Raw genomic sequence first — 17,634 nt, 5'->3', positions numbered from 1 at the left:
ACCTGTTATATTCAGCATTTCACTGTGAGGTCTACTACACCTGTTGTATTCAGCATTTCACTGTAAGGTCTACTACACCTGTTGTATTCAGCATTTCACTGTGAGGTCTACTACACCTGTTGTATTCAGCATTTCACTGTAAGGTCTACTACACCTGTTGTATTCAGCATTTCACTGTAAGGTCTACTACACCTGTTGTATTCAGCATTTCACTGTAAGGTCTACTACACCTGTTGTATTCAGCATTTCACTGTAAGGTCTACTACACCTGTTGTATTCAGCATTTCACTGTGAGGTCTACTACACCTGTTGTATTCAGCATTTCACTGTGAGGTCTACTACACCTGTTGTATTCAGCATTTCACTGTAAGGTCTACTACACCTGTTGTATTCAGCATTTCACTGTAAGGTCTACTACACCTGTTGTATTCATCATTTCACTGTAAGGTCTACTACACCTGTTGTATTCAGCTTTTCACTGTCAGGTCTACTACACCTGTTATATTCAGCATTTCACTGTGAGGTCTACTACATCTGTTGTATTCAGCATTTCACTGTAAGGTCTACTACACCTGTTGTATTCAGCATTTCACTGTAAGGTCTACTACACCTGTTGTATTCATCATTTCACTGTAAGGTCTACTACACCTGTTGTATTCATCATTTCACTGTAAGGTCTACTACACCTGTTATATTCAGCATTTCACTGTGAGGTCTACTACATCTGTTGTATTCAGCATTTCACTGTGAGGTCTACTACATCTGTTGTATTCGGCATTTCACTGTAAGGTCTACTACATCTGTTATATTCAGCATTTCACTGTACGGTCTACTACACCTGTTGTATTCATCATTTCACTGTGAGGTCTACTACATCTGTTATATTCATCATTTCACTGTAAGGTCTACTACACCTGTTGTATTCAGCATTTCACTGTTAGGTCTACTACACCTGTTGTAATTCAGCATTTCACTGTTAGTTCTACTACACCTGTTGTAATTCATCATTTCACTGTGAGGTCTACTACATCTGTTATATTCATCATTTCACTGTAAGGTCTACTACATCTGTTGTATTCAGCATTTCATTTGCAAGGTCTACTACACCTGTTGTATTCATCATTTCACTGTGAGGTCTACTACATCTGTTATATTCATCATTTCACTGTAAGGTCTACTACACCTGTTGTATTCAGCTTTTCACTGTCAGGTCTACTACACCTGTTGTAATTCAGCATTTCACTGTTAGGTCTACTACACCTGTTGTAATTCAGCATTTCACTGTTAGGTCTAGTACACCTGTTGTATTCATCATTTCACTGTAAGGTCTACTACACCTGTTGTATTCATCATTTCACTGTAAGGTCTACTACACATGTTGTATTCAGCTTTTCACTGTCAGGTCTACTACACCTGTTGTAATTCAGCATTTCACTGTTAGGTCTACTACACCTGTTGTAATTCAGCATTTCACTGTGAGGTCTACTACACCTGTTGTATTCAGCATTTCACTGTGAGGTCTAATACACCTGTTGTATTCAGCATTTCACTGTAAGGTCTACTACATCTGTTATATTCAGCATTTCACTGTACGGTCTACTACACCTGTTGTATTCATCATTTCACTGTGAGGTCTACTACATCTGTTATATTCATCATTTCACTGTAAGGTCTACTACACCTGTTGTATTCAGCTTTTCACTGTCAGGTCTACTACACCTGTTGTAATTCAGCATTTCACTGTTAGGTCTACTACACCTGTTGTATTCAGCATTTCACTGTCAGGTCTACTACACCTGTTGTAATTCAGCATTTCACTGTAAGGTCTACTACACCTGTTGTATTCAGCATTTTACTGTGAGGTCTACTACACCTGTTGTAATTCAGCATTTCACTGTTAGGTCTACTACACCTGTTGTATTCAGCATTTCACTGTAAGGTCTACTACACCTGTTGTATTCAGCTTTTCACTGTAAGGTCTACTACACCTGTTGTATTCATCATTTCACTGTAAGGTCTACTACATCTGTTGTATTCAGCATTTCACTGTAAGGTCTACTACACCTGTTGTATTCATCATTTCACTGTAAGGTCTACTGCATCTGTTGTATTCATCATTTCACTGTAAGGTCTACTACACCTGTTATATTCAGCATTTCACTGTGAGGTCTACTACATCTGTTGTATTCAGCATTTCACTGTGAGGTCTACTACATCTGTTGTATTCAGCATTTCACTGTAAGGTCTACTACATCTGTTATATTCAGCATTTCACTGTACGGTCTACTACACCTGTTGTATTCATCATTTCACTGTGAGGTCTACTACATCTGTTATATTCATCATTTCACTGTAAGGTCTACTACACCTGTTGTATTCAGCTTTTCACTGTCAGGTCCTCTACACCTGTTGTAATTCAGCATTTCACTGTTAGGTCTACTACACCTGTTGTATTCAGCATTTCACTGTAAGGTCTACTACACATGTTGTATTCAGCATTTCACTGTCAGGTCTACTACACCTGTTGTATTCAGCATTTCACTGTCAGGTCTACTACTCCTGTTGTATACAGCATTTCACTGTGAGGTCTACTACATCTGTTGTATTCAGCATTTCACTGTCAGGTCTACTACACCTGTTGTATTCATCATTTCACTGTGAGGTCTACTACTCCTGTTGTATACAGCATTTTACTGTAAGGTCTACTACATCTGTTGTATTCAGCATTTCACTGTCAGGTCTACTACACCTGTTGTAGTCAGCATTTCACTGTAAGGTCTACTACACCTGTTGTATTCATCATTTCACTGTGAGGTCTACTACACCTGTTGTATTCAGCATTTCACTGTCAGGTCTACTACACCTGTTGTATTCAGCATTTCACTGTAAGGTCTACTACACCTGTTGTATTCAGCATTTCACTGTCAGATCTATTACACCTGTTATATTCAGCATTTCACTGTACGGTCTACTACACCTGTTGTATTCATCATTTCACTGTGAGGTCTACTACACCTGTTGTATTCAGCATTTCACTGTAAGGTCTACTACACCTGTTGTATTCAGCATTTCACTGTCAGATCTATTACACCTGTTATATTCAGCATTTCACTGTACGGTCTACTACACCTGTTGTATTCATCATTTCACTGTGAGGTCTACTACATCTGTTATATTCATCATTTCACTGTAAGGTCTACTACACCTGTTGTATTCAGCTTTTCACTGTCAGGTCCTCTACACCTGTTGTAATTCAGCATTTCACTGTTAGGTCTACTACACCTGTTGTAATTCAGCATTTCACTGTGAGGTCTACTACATCTGTTATATTCATCATTTCACTGTAAGGTCTACTACACCTGTTGTATTCAGCATTTCACTGTGAGGTCTACTACATCTGTTGTATTCAGCATTTCACTGTAAGGTCTACTACACCTGTTGTATTCAGCATTTCACTGTAAGGTCTACGACACCTGTTGTATTCAGCATTTCACTGTGAGGTCTACTACACCTGCTGTATTCATCATTTCACTGTAAGGTCTACTACACCTGTTGTATTCAGCATTTCACTGTCAGGTCTACTACACCTGTTGTAGTCAGCATTTCACTGTAAGGTCTACTACACCTGTTGTATTCATCATTTCACTGTGAGGTCTACTACACCTGTTGTATTCAGCATTTCACTGTCAGGTCTACTACACCTGTTGTATTCAGCATTTCACTGTAAGGTCTACTACACCTGTTGTATTCAGCATTTCACTGTCAGATCTATTACACCTGTTATATTCAGCATTTCACTGTACGGTCTACTACACCTGTTGTATTCATCATTTCACTGTGAGGTCTACTACACCTGTTGTATTCAGCATTTCACTGTAAGGTCTACTACACCTGTTGTATTCAGCATTTCACTGTCAGATCTATTACACCTGTTATATTCAGCATTTCACTGTACGGTCTACTACACCTGTTGTATTCATCATTTCACTGTGAGGTCTACTACATCTGTTATATTCATCATTTCACTGTAAGGTCTACTACACCTGTTGTATTCAGCTTTTCACTGTCAGGTCCTCTACACCTGTTGTAATTCAGCATTTCACTGTTAGGTCTACTACACCTGTTGTAATTCAGCATTTCACTGTGAGGTCTACTACATCTGTTATATTCATCATTTCACTGTAAGGTCTACTACATCTGTTGTATTCAGCATTTCACTGTAAGGTCTACTACACCTGTTGTATTCAGCATTTCACTGTAAGGTCTACGACACCTGTTGTATTCAGCATTTCACTGTGAGGTCTACTACACCTGCTGTATTCATCATTTCACTGTAAGGTCTACTACATCTGTTATATTCATCATTTCACTGTTAGGTCTACTACACCTGTTGTAATTCAGCATTTCACTGTTAGGTCTACTACACCTGTTGTAATTCATCATTTCACTGTGAGGTCTACTACACCTGTTGTAATTCAGCATTTCACTGTCAGGTCTACTACACCTGTTGTATTCAGCATTTCACTGTCAGGTCTACTACACCTGTTGTATTCGGCATTTCACTCTAAGGTCTACTACACCTGTTGTATTCGGCATTTCACTGTAAGGTCTACTACACCTGTTGTATTCAGCATTTCACTGTAAGGTCTACTACACCTGTTGTATTCAGCATTTCACTGTAAGGTCTACTACACCTGTTGTATTCAGCATTTCACTGTAAGGTCTACTACATCTGTTATATTCATCATTTCACTGTTAGGTCTACTACACCTGTTGTAATTCAGCATTTCACTGTTAGGTCTACTACACCTGTTGTAATTCAGCATTTCACTGTGAGGTCTACTACACCTGTTGTATTCAGCATTTCACTGTGAGGTCTACTACACCTGTTGTAATTCATCATTTCACTGTGAGGTCTACTACACCTGTTGTAATTCAGCATTTCACTGTCAGGTCTACTACACCTGTTGTATTCAGCATTTCACTGTCAGGTCTACTACACCTGTTGTATTCGGCATTTCACTCTAAGGTCTACTACACCTGTTGTATTCGGCATTTCACTGTAAGGTCTACTACACCTGTTGTATTCAGCATTTCACTGTAAGGTCTACTACACCTGTTGTATTCAGCATTTCACTGTAAGGTCTACTACACCTGTTGTATTCAGCATTTCACTGTAAGGTCTACTACACCTGTTGTATTCAGCATTTCACTGTCAGGTCTACTACACCTGTTGTATTCAGCATTTCACTGTCAGGTCTACTACTCCTGTTGTATACAGCATTTCACTGTGAGGTCTACTACATCTGTTGTATTCAGCATTTCACTGTCAGGTCTACTACACCTGTTGTATTCATCATTTCACTGTACGGTCTACTACACCTGTTGTATTCAGCATTTCACTGTCAGGTCTACTACACCTGTTGTATTCAGCATTTCACTGTAAGGTCTACTACACCTGTTGTATTCAGCATTTCACTGTCAGATCTACTACACCTGTTGTATTCAGCATTTCACTGTCAGGTCTACTACTCCTGTTGTATACAGCATTTCACTGTGAGGTCTACTACACCTGTTGTATTCAGCATTTCACTGTCAGGTCTACTACACCTGTTGTGTTCGGCGCATGTTTCTAATACAATTGGATTTGTTTAAGGAGGGGCTGTGTCTGTGACACGTCCTTCTGCAGAGTGATGTTTCCACAACCTAGTGACAGGCCTCCTCGCAATATGTTTAACCCTGAATAATTCACCCTCCTAAATTTCCCCCGTCTTTAAGGAAATGTTGGAAAGCCATTAGTGGCTCCGATGTCAGCTGGTCCAGCTGTGTCGCATCACTAGCGCTTAGCGTCACTTCGAACGACGAGGCACTCCGACAGAAGCCGCTCGACAAGAAGCCCACTAGAGTGGAGAGAGACAAGTTTCCACATCCCAGTTCAGAGATCTCCAATGACCAGACCCGGGTTCAAATACTAGTTGAAATCTTTCAAATACTTTGAGTGTTTACTTTAGCCTGCCTGGAGTGCCTCTCATCTCCCATCTATTCAGACATAACCCCAACTCAACCCTCTCATCTCCCATCTATTCAGACATAACCCCAATTCGACCCTCTCATCTCCCATCTATTCAGACATAACCCCAACTCGACCCTCTCATCTATTCAGACATAACCCCAACTCAACCCTCTCATCTCCCATCTATTCAGACATAACCCCAACTCAACCCTCTCATCTATTCAGACATAACCCCAACTCGACCCTCTCATCTCCCATCTATTCAGACATAACCCCAATTCGACCCTCTCATCTCCCATCTATTCAGACATAACCCCAACTCGACCCTCTCATCTCCCATCTATTCAGACATAACCCCAACTCGACCCTCTCATCTCCCATCTATTCAGACATAACCCCAACTCAACCCTCTCATCTATTCAGACATAACCCCAACTCGACCCTCTCATCTCCCATCTATTCAGACATAACCCCAATTCGACCCTCTCATCTCCCATCTATTCAGACATAACCCCAACTCGACCCTCTCATCTCCCATCTATTCAGACATAACCCCAACTCAACCCTCTCATCTATTCAGACATAACCCCAACTCAACCCTCTCATCTCCCATCTATTCAGACATAACCCCAATTCGACCCTCTCATCTCCCATCTATTCAGACATAACCCCAACTCAACCCTCTCATCTATTCAGACATAACCCCAACTCGACCCTCTCATCTCCCATCTATTCAGACATAACCCCAACTCGACCCTCTCATCTCCCATCTATTCAGACATAACCCCAATTCGACCCTCTCATCTCCCATCTATTCAGACATAACCCCAACTCGACCCTCTCATCTCCCATCTATTCAGACATAACCCCAACTCAACCCTCTCATCTCCCATCTATTCAGACATAACCCCAATTCGACCCTCTCATCTCCCATCTATTCAGACATAACCCCAACTCGACCCTCTCATCTCCCATCTATTCAGACATAACCCCAACTCGACCCTCCCATCTCCCATCTATTCAGACATAACCCCAACTCGACCCTCTCATCTCCCATCTATTCAGACATAACCCCAACTCGACCCTCTCATCTCCCATCTATTCAGACATAACCCCAACTCAACCCTCTCATCTCCCATCTATTCAGACATAACCCCAACTCAACCCTCCCATCTATTCAGACATAACCCCAACTCGACCCTCTCATCTCCCATCTATTCAGACATAACCCCAATTCGACCTTCTCATCTCCCATCTATTCAGACATAACCCCAATTCGACCCTCTCATCTCCCATCTATTCAGACATAACCCCAACTCGACCCTCTCATCTCCCATCTATTCAGACATAACCCCAATTCGACCCTCTCATCTCCCATCTATTCAGACATAACCCCAACTCGACCCTCTCATCTCCCATCTATTCAGACATAACCCCAACTCGACCCTCCCATCTCCCATCTATTCAGACATAACCCCAACTCGACCCTCTCATCTCCCATCTATTCAGACATAACCCCAACTCGACCCTCTCATCTCCCATCTATTCAGACATAACCCCAACTCGACCCTCTCATCTCCCATCTATTCAGACATAACCCCAACTCAACCCTCTCATCTATTCAGACATAACCCCAACTCAACCCTCCCATCTATTCAGACATAACCCCAACTCGACCCTCTCATCTATTCAGACATAACCCCAACTCGACCCTCTCATCTCCCATCTATTCAGACATAACCCCAACTCAACCCTCTCATCGATTCAGACATAACCCCAACTCGACCCTCTCATCTCCCATCTATTCAGACATAACCCCAATTCGACCCTCTCATCTCCCATCTATTCAGACATAACCCCAACTCAACCCTCCCATCTCCCATCTATTCAGACATAACCCCAACTCGACCCTCTCATCTCCCATCTATTCAGACATAACCCCAATTCGACCCTCTCATCTCCCATCTATTCAGACATAACCCCAACTCAACCCTCCCATCTCCCATCTATTCAGACATAACCCCAATTCGACCCTCTCATCTCCCATCTATTCAGACATAACCCCAATTCGACCCTCTCATCTCTCATCTATTCAGACATAACCCCAATTCGACCCTCTCATCTCCCATCTATTCAGACATAACCCCAACTCAACCCTCCCATCTCCCATCTATTCAGACATAACCCCAACTCGACCCTCTCATCTCCCATCTATTCAGACATAACCCCAACTCGACCCTCCCATCTCCCATCTATTCAGACATAACCCCAACTCGACCCTCCCATCTCCCATCTATTCAGACATAACCCCAACTCGACCCTCTCATCTCCCATCTATTCAGACATAACCCCAATTCGACCCTCTCATCTCCCATCTATTCAGACATAACGCCACTTCCTCTGACACATTGGTGCGGCTGGCTTCCGGGTTGGATGGCGCTGTGTTAAGAAGCAGTGCGGCTTGGTTGGGTTGTGTATCGGAGGACGCATGACTTTCAACCTCCGTCTCTCCCGAGCCCGTACGGGAGTTGTAGCGATGAGACAATATAGTAGCTACTAAACAATTGGATACCACGAAATTGGGGAGAAAAAGGGGTAAAATTAAAAACAAAAAAACAAACTTTTTTTATTTTTTATTGAACAGTCAATATTCTGAGACAGAGAAATTGATAATAAATACACAACTGATACAGCCCTCTTGGTCTAATGGTTTAGACATTGGCTTCTCCCGTGGGACGACTGGGTTCTAATCACACTGGTTACCAAAGCACATGTGAAATATTAGAATATGACATGTGACATGTGAAATATTAGAATACGACATGTGACATGTGGAAAATTAGAATATGACATGTGAAATATTAGAATATGACGTGTAATATTAGAATATGACGTGAAATATTAGAATATGACATGTGAAATATTAGAATACGACATGTGAAATATTAGAATATGACATGAAATATTAGAATACGACATGTGACATGTGAAATATTAGAATATGACATGTAACATGTGAAATATTAGAATATGACGTGAAATATTAGAATATGACATGTGACATGTGAAATATTAGAATATGACATGTGAAATATTAGAATATGACATGTGACGTGAAATATTAGAATATGACATGAAATATTAGAATACGACATGTGACATGTGAAATATTAGAATATGACCTGTGAAATATTAGAATATGACATGTGAAATATTAGAATATGACATGTGATGTGAAATATTAGAATATGACGTGAAATATTAGAATACGACGTGAAATATTAGAATACGACGTGAAATATTAAAATATGACATGTGAAATATTAGAATACGACATGTGAAATATTAGAATATGACATGTGAAATATTAGAAAACCACATGTGAAATATTAGGAAATCACATGTCTGAGTCATGTGGAAATACCATTTGAAACGTGTCTAATCATCACATGTGTTGATGTTTTAATTGTTTTGTTAAAGGGTCACAGCATTTTAATAGCATGTGAAGTTACACAAAAAGAGGGGACAGACAGAAAGATATATTCATGTCTTTATTGACCTGTTTTTTTGGGGGGGGGGGGTTTGTAGAACAGAAACTATGATCCTGTTATTTCTCCTAGTTTCCTCTGAACCATCAAACCAGTCAAATATGTGGATTGCTTCTAATGTCTTTGCTGTGCGTAGTACTTGGTGCATAACAACCAGCATGTTGCTGCATTGATGAAAGGTATTGGTGGGGGAGTAGTGGGTGGGGGGGGCTAATGGGGTGATATGGTGGAGAGGTGGAGAGGTGGAGGAACCAATGCCCTCGTTCCGGGCCTGAAACATGCCAATGCACTTACAGTACATACAGAACACAAAGGCATCTATAGAGGCTACATTACACACGCTGCAGACCAAAACCAGAGACCACAAAGATATCTATAGGGGCTACATTACACACGCTGCAGACCAAAACCAGAGACCACAAAGAGATCGATAGGGGCTACATTACACACGCTGCAGACCAAAACCAGAGGACACAAAGAGATCTATAGAGGCTACATTACACACGCTGTAGACCAAAACCAGAGACCACAAAGAGATCGATAGACCAAAACCAGAGACCACAAAGAGGGCTACATTACACACGCTGCAGACCAAAACCAGAGGACACAAAGAGATCTATAGAGGCTACATTACACACGCTGTAGACCAAAACCAGAGACCACAAAGAGATCTATAGGGGCTACATTACACACACTGTAGACCAAAACCAGAGACCACAAAGAGATCTATAGAGGCTACATTACACACGCTGTAGACCAAAACCAGAGACCACAAAGAGATCTATAGAGGCTACTTACACACGCTGTAGACCAAAACCAGAGAACACAAAGGCATCTATAGGGGCTACATTACACACGCTGTAGACCAAAACCAGAGACCACAAAGGCATCTATAGGGGCTACATTACACACGCTGTAGACCAAAACCAGAGGACACAAAGGCATCTATAGGGGCTACATTACACACGCTGTAGACCAAAACCAGAGACCACAAAGAGATCTATAGAGGCTACATTACACACGCTACAGACCAAAACCAGAGACCACAAAGAGATCTATAGGGGCTACATTACACACGCTGTAGACCAAAACCAGAGACCACAAAGAGATCTATAGGGGCTACATTACACACGCTGTAGACCAAAACCAGAGACCACAAAGAGATCTATAGAGGCTACATTACACACGCTACAGACCAAAACCAGAGACCACAAAGAGATCTATAGGGGCTACATTACACACGCTGTAGACCAAAACCAGAGACCACAAAGAGATCTATAGAGGCTACATTACACACGCTACAGACCAAAACCAGAGAACACAAAGGCATCTATAGGGGCTACATTACACACGCTGTAGACCAAAACCAGAGAACACAAAGGCATCTATAGGGGCTACATTACACACGCTGTAGACCAAAAAGAGCATCTATAGGGGCTACATTACACACGCTGTAGACCAAAACCAGAGACCACAAAGAGATCTATAGGGGCTACATTACACACGCTACAGACCAAAACCAGAGACCACAAAGAGATCTATAGGGGCTACATTACACACGCTGTAGACCAAAACCAGAGACCACAAAGAGATCTATAGGGGCTACATTACACACGCTGTAGACCAAAACCAGAGACCACAAAGAGATCTATAGGGGCTACATACAGACCAAAACCAGAGACCACACGCTACAGACCAAAACCAGAGACCACAAAGAGATCTATAGGGGCTACATTACACACGCTGTAGACCAAAACCAGAGACCACAAAGAGATCTATAGGGGCTACATTACACACGCTGTAGACCAAAACCAGAGACCACAAAGATAGCTATACTCTATAGTCATTCTAAAACTGTTTACCGGCTACCCCCCTGCTATCGTTCTAACAAGCCGACCCCCTCCCCCTGCTATCGTTCTAACAAGCCGACCCCCTCCTCCCCTACTATCGTTCTAACAAGCCGACCCCCCCTGCTATCGTTCTAACAAGCCTCCCCCCTCCCCCTGCTATTGTACTAACAAGCCAACCCCCCTCCCCCTGCTATCGTTCTAACAAGCCTCCCCCTCCGAGAACACAAAGGCATCCCCCTGCTATCGTTCTAACAAGCCTCCCCCTCCCTCCTGCTATCGTTCTAACACGCCGCTACATTACCCCCTCCCCCTGCTATCGTTCTAACAAGCCTCCCCCCTCCCCCTGCTATCGTTCTAACAAGCCAACCCCCCTCCCCCCTGCTATCGTTCTAACAAGCCAACCCCCCTGCTATCGTTCTAACAAGCCTCCCCCCTCCCTGCTATCGTTCTAACAAGCCTCCCCCCTCCCCCTGCTATCGTTCTAACAAGCCTCCCCCTCCTCCCCCTGCTATCGTTCTAACAAGCCTCTCCCTCCCCCTGCTATCGTTCTAACAAGCCGCCGACCCCCCTTCCCCCCCCTGCTATCGTTCTAACAAGCCGACCCCCCTCCCCCCCTCCCCCTCCCCCTGCTATCGTTCTAACAAGCCCCCCTCCCCCCCGATCGTTCCCCCCTCCCCCCTGCTATCGTTCTAACAAGCCTCCCCCCTCCCCCCTGCTATCGTTCTAACAAGCCTCCCCCCCTCCCCCCCCTGCTATCGTTCTAACAAGCCGACCCCCCTCCCACCCCTGCTATCGTTCTAACAAGCCTCCCCCCCCCTCCCCCCTGCTATCGTTCTAACAAGCCGACCCCCCTGCTATCGTTCTAACAAGCCTCCCCCTCCCCCCCCCTAACAAGCCTCCCCCTCCCCCCTGCTATCGTTCTAACAAGCCCCCCTCCCCCCCTGCTATCGTTCTAACAAGCCGGATCCCCCCCCAGGCTAGCTCAACACTGACATTGGTGCTTCTGACGAAGCGGAGGCAAACAGATGGACGGAGTCGGAGACAGAACCTTCAGATGTTCCATGATTCCCATGATGCAGTGGGTCAGGGGGGCAGGGATGGGCAGGAAAGGGTCTTGTCACAGTAGCACGGTGAATTATTTAAATGGAGAGAGTGTGGAGAAGGGAATCGCTGCATCTGTCGCACGTCTCTTTAAGCCCCCTAACCAGATGTGTTTACCCACATGTGCCAACCCCGGCCAAACCCAGCCAACCCCGGCCAGCCCTAACCCGGCCAGCCCCAGCCAACCCCGGCCAGCCCCGGCCAACCCCGGCCAACCCCGGCCAACCCCGGCCAACCCCAGCCAACCCCGGCCAGCCCCGGCCAACCCCAGCCAACACCGGCCAACCCCGGCCTAACCCGGCCAGCCCCGGCCAACCCCGGCCAGCCCCGGCCAGCCCCCCCGGCCAGCCCCGGCCAACCCCGGCCAACCCCGGCCAACCCCGGCCAGCCCCGGCCAACCCCGGCCAACCCCGGCCAGCCCCGGTCAACCCCGGCCAACCCCGGTCCGCTGTACCACGTCTAGCAGGTCTACCTACTTAATGGGTCACCGTTGCCATGCCAACAGTTCATTAAGCAAGACTCTTCAGATGACAGGAGCAGGAGAAGTTCAGGTTCTGTCAGATGTTCACAAAGAGTTTCAGAGTAGGAGCGCTGTTCTAGGATCCCTCCTAGTCATCATGGCAGGGAGCCTAGTGGTTAGAGCGTTGGGTCAGTAACCGAAAGGTTGTTCAATTGAATCCCCCGAGCTGACAAGGTAAAAAAAATCTGTCGTTCTGCCCCTGAACAAGGCAGTTAACCCGCTGTTCCTAGACCAGTTAACCCACTGTTCCTAGACCAGTTAACCCACTGTTCCTAGACCAGTTAACCCGCTGTTCCTAGACCAGTTAACCACTGTTCCTAGACCAGTTAACCACTGTTCCTAGACCAGTTAACCCACTGTTCCTAGACCAGTTAACCCGCTGTTCCAAGACCAGTTAACCCACTGTTCCTAGACCAGTTAACCCACTGTTCCTAGACCAGTTAACCCGCTGTTCCTAGACCAGTTAACCCACTGTTCCTAGACCAGTTAACCCGCTGTTCCTAGACCAGTTAACCCGCTGTTCCTAGACCAGTTAACCCACTGTTCCTAGACCAGTTAACCCACTGTTCCTAGACCAGTTAACTCACTGTTCCTAGACCAGTTAACCCACTGTTCCTAGACCAGTTAACCCGCTGTTCCTAGACCAGTTAACCCGCTGTTCCTAGACCAGTTAACCCTCTGTTCCTAGACCAGTTAACTCTCTGTTCCTAGACCAGTTAAACTGTTCCTAGACCAGTTGCTGTTCCTAGACCAGTTAACCCGCTGTTCCTAGACCAGTTAACCCGCTGTTCCTAGACCAGTTAACCCGCTGTTCCTAGACCAGTTAACCCTCTGTTCCTAGACCAGTTAACCCTCTGTTCCTAGACCAGTTAACCCGCTGTTCCTAGACCAGTTATACCCACTAGACCAGTTAACCCGCTGTTCCTAGACCAGTTAACCCACTAGACCAGTTAACCCTCTGTTCCTAGACCAGTTAACCCGCTGTTTCCAGTTAACCAGCTGTTCCTAGACCAGTTAACCACTGTTCCTAGACCAGTTAACCCACTGTTCCTAGACCAGTTAACCCACTGTTCCTAGACCAGTTAACCCGCTGTTCCTAGACCAGTTAACCCACTGTTCCTAGACCAGTTAACCCACTGTTCCTAGACCAGTTAACCCACTGTTCCTAGACCAGTTAACCCACTGTTCCTAGACCAGTTAACCCTCTGTTCCTAGACCAGTTAACCCACTGTTCCTAGACCAGTTAACCCACTGTTCCTAGACCAGTTAACCCACTGTTCCTAGACCAGTTAACCCTCTGTTCCTAGACCAGTTAACCCACTGTTCCTAGACCAGTTAACCCTCTGTTCCTAGACCAGTTAACCCACTGTTCCTAGACCAGTTAACCACTGTTCCTAGACCAGTTAACCCACTGTTCCTAGACCAGTTAACCCACTGTTCCTAGACCAGTTAACCCACTGTTCCTAGACCAGTTAACCCACTGTTCCTAGACCAGTTAACCCACTGTTCCTAGACCAGTTAACCACTGTTCCTAGACCAGTTAACCCACTGTTCCTAGACCAGTTAACCCACTGTTCCTAGACCAGTTAACCACTGTTCCTAGACCAGTTAACCCGCTGTTCCTAGACCAGTTAACCACTGTTCCTAGACCAGTTAACCCGCTGTTCCTAGACCAGTTAACCCACTGTTCCTAGACCAGTTAACCCACTGTTCCTAGACCAGTTAACCCACTGTTCCTAGACCAGTTAACCCACTGTTCCTAGACCAGTTAACCCACTGTTCCTAGACCAGTTAACCCACTGTTCCTAGACCAGTTAACCCACTGTTCCTAGACCAGTTAACCCACTGTTCCTAGACCAGTTAACCCACTGTTCCTAGACCAGTTAACCCACTGTTCCTAGACCAGTTAACCCACTGTTCCTAGACCAGTTAACCCACTGTTCCTAGACCAGTTAACCCACTAGACCAGTTAACCCACTGTTCCTAGACCAGTTAACCCACTGTTCCTAGACCAGTTAACCCACTGTTCCTAGACCAGTTAACCCACCACTAGACCAGTTAACCACTGTTCCTAGACCAGTTAACCCACTGTTAACCCACTGTTCCTAGACCAGTTAACCCACTGTTCCTAGACCAGTTAACCCACTGTTCTAGACCAGGTAGGCACTGTCATCAGTTAAATAAGAATTTGTTCTTAACTGTTCCTGCCAGTTAAAAATAAAAATGAAACGATGTTCCAGGCAAAACTGCTCTGAGATAAGCAGACCTTAACCACTGTTCCTAGACCATACGGACCCTGGTCCAGTGTTACTCTAGACCAGTTAACCCACTAGTCCACAGTGAAACTTGAATACCACAGACCAGTTATACCATGTGCACTAGACCAGTTAACCCACTGTTCCTAGACCATGTTATCACCAGCAGTTTGGATTATAATCAGAGTTGGATGATTGGAGATGGTGTTACCCACTAGACCAGTTAACCACTTTTGAGACCAGTTAATCCACTGTTCCTATAAATTATACCAACTACGGACCAGTTAATAATCTTTCTGAGTTTAGATTCTTTCGATAACAGTTCAGGACCAAATCGTTTTCCAGTTAACCCACTGCTACCAGTAACATACTATATAGTTAATACTTTTTGTAGATTGGATTAGACCACTGCATCAGTTATCAGGGGTTAACCCACTGTTGATTAAACCCATTAACCCATTATTATAGCCCTGCCGTGCCCAGTTTACAGTTAACCACACTAGACCAGTTAACACACAGACACACACACACACAGACACACAGACACACACACACACACACAGTTAACCCACACACAGTTACAGACACAGACACAGACACAGACACAGACACAGACTGACACGTCACACGCACACGCACACGCACACGCACAGACACACACACATGACACACACACACACACAGACACAGACACAGACACAGACACAGACACAGACACAGACACAGACACACACACACACACACACACACACACACACACACAGACACGCACATTTCAGAGCGGATACACACACGAGATTTTTTAGAAGACACACATAAATCACAACACACACACACACACTGACACACACACACACACACACACACACACACACATACATACACACATTTTTTTGTAGACACACACGCACACACACACAGATTACACCCACGCATACACACACACACACACACACACACACACACACACACACACACACACAGACACGCACGCACACACACTTTATAGAACCAGCTTCCCATTGGCTACTTACTGTCCGACCTCATACAGCACCGGGGCAGGACACAGGAGATAATCGTTCTGCACAACGCTTGGCTTCCTGTCTGGAAAAGAGAATTGAATGAGCCCCCTTGTACACTACCTGACACACATACACACACACACACACACAGAGACACACAGAGACATGACCCATTTTCAAAGATTTATAAAAGGCAGACATTTGTCATCAGGAAAAAAAGGGGATGAGAGGGGTAGAGGAGGGAGAGAGGAGTAGAGAGGAGAGAGAGGAGTAGAGAGGATGAGAGGGGTAGAGAGGGGTAGAGGAGTAGAGAGGAGTAGAGAGGAGTAGAGGGGATGAGAGGGGTAGAGAAGGGAGAGAGGAGGGTAGAGAGGAGTAGAGAGGAGTAGAGGGGATGAGAGGGGTAGAGAGGATGAGAGGGGATGAGAGGGGTGAGAGGGGAGAGGAGAGAGGAGAGAGGAGTAGAGGGGGATGAGAGGGGGGGATGAGAGGGGAGGGGATAGAGGGGGAGAGAGAGAGAGAGAGAGGAGTAGGGGATGAGAGGGGATGGATGAGGAAAGGAGAGATGATAGAGAGGAGAGAGGGGATAGAGGGGGAGGAAAGGAGAGGAGTAGAGAGAGGGGATGAGAGGGGATGAGAGGGGAGGAGAGGAGAGAGGAGTAGAGAGGGAGTAGAGGGGATGAGAGGGGATGAGAGGGGTAGAGGAAAAAGAGGAGTAGAGGAGTAGAGGGGATGAGAGGGGGGTAGGAAAGGAGAGGAGTAGAGAGGAGTAGAGGGGATGAGAGGGGTAGAGAGGAAAGGAGAGAGGAGTAGAGAGAGGAGTAGAGGGGATGAGAGGGGTGAGAGGAGAAGGAAAAGGAGAAGGAGGAGAGAATGGGAGAGGGGAGCGGTGAGAGGAGGAGGAAAGGAGAGGAGGGATAGGAGGGGAGAGGAGAGGAGGAGAGGGAGTAGGAGGAGTAGGGTAGAGGGGATGAGGAGGGGATGATTAGGAGGAGTAGAGCCATCTAGATTAGGAGGAGTAGAGCCATCTGGATTAGGAGGAGTAGAGCCATCTAGAGGAGGGTAGCAGCCATCTAGATTAGGAGGAGTAGAGGGGATAGAGGGGATGAGAGGAGGGTAGAGGAAAGGAGAGAGGAGTAGAGGAGAGCAGCCAGGATTAGGAGAGGGGATGAGAGGAGTAGAGCCATCTAGAGAGGAGAGAGGAGGAGAGAGGAGTAGAGAGGGATGAGAGGGGTGAGATTAGGAGGAGGAGGCCAGAGATTAGGAGGAGTAGAGAGGAGTAGAGGGGATGAGAGGGGATGAGAGGAGGGATAGGAGGAGTAGAG

General features: G+C 45.4%; 1 protein-coding gene across 1 annotated transcript in view; it reads right to left on the bottom strand.

The window, feature by feature from the left end:
- The window catches only part of LOC135506014 (anthrax toxin receptor 2-like), a 142,286-nt gene that overhangs the window by 89,380 nt on the left and 35,272 nt on the right, over positions 1–17,634 (bottom strand). The window contains exon 7 of the mRNA XM_064925388.1: positions 16,322–16,391. Within this exon, the coding sequence (XP_064781460.1) occupies positions 16,322–16,391 (70 nt within the window). The remainder of the gene's footprint in view (positions 1–16,321; positions 16,392–17,634) is intronic.

The sequence above is a fragment of the Oncorhynchus masou genome, chromosome 1, assembly GCF_036934945.1.
Source record: "Oncorhynchus masou masou isolate Uvic2021 chromosome 1, UVic_Omas_1.1, whole genome shotgun sequence".
Taxonomy (NCBI): domain Eukaryota; kingdom Metazoa; phylum Chordata; class Actinopteri; order Salmoniformes; family Salmonidae; genus Oncorhynchus; species Oncorhynchus masou.
Note: the sequence above shows the minus strand (reverse complement) of the source record. Positions and strands in the feature narration are given on the sequence as shown.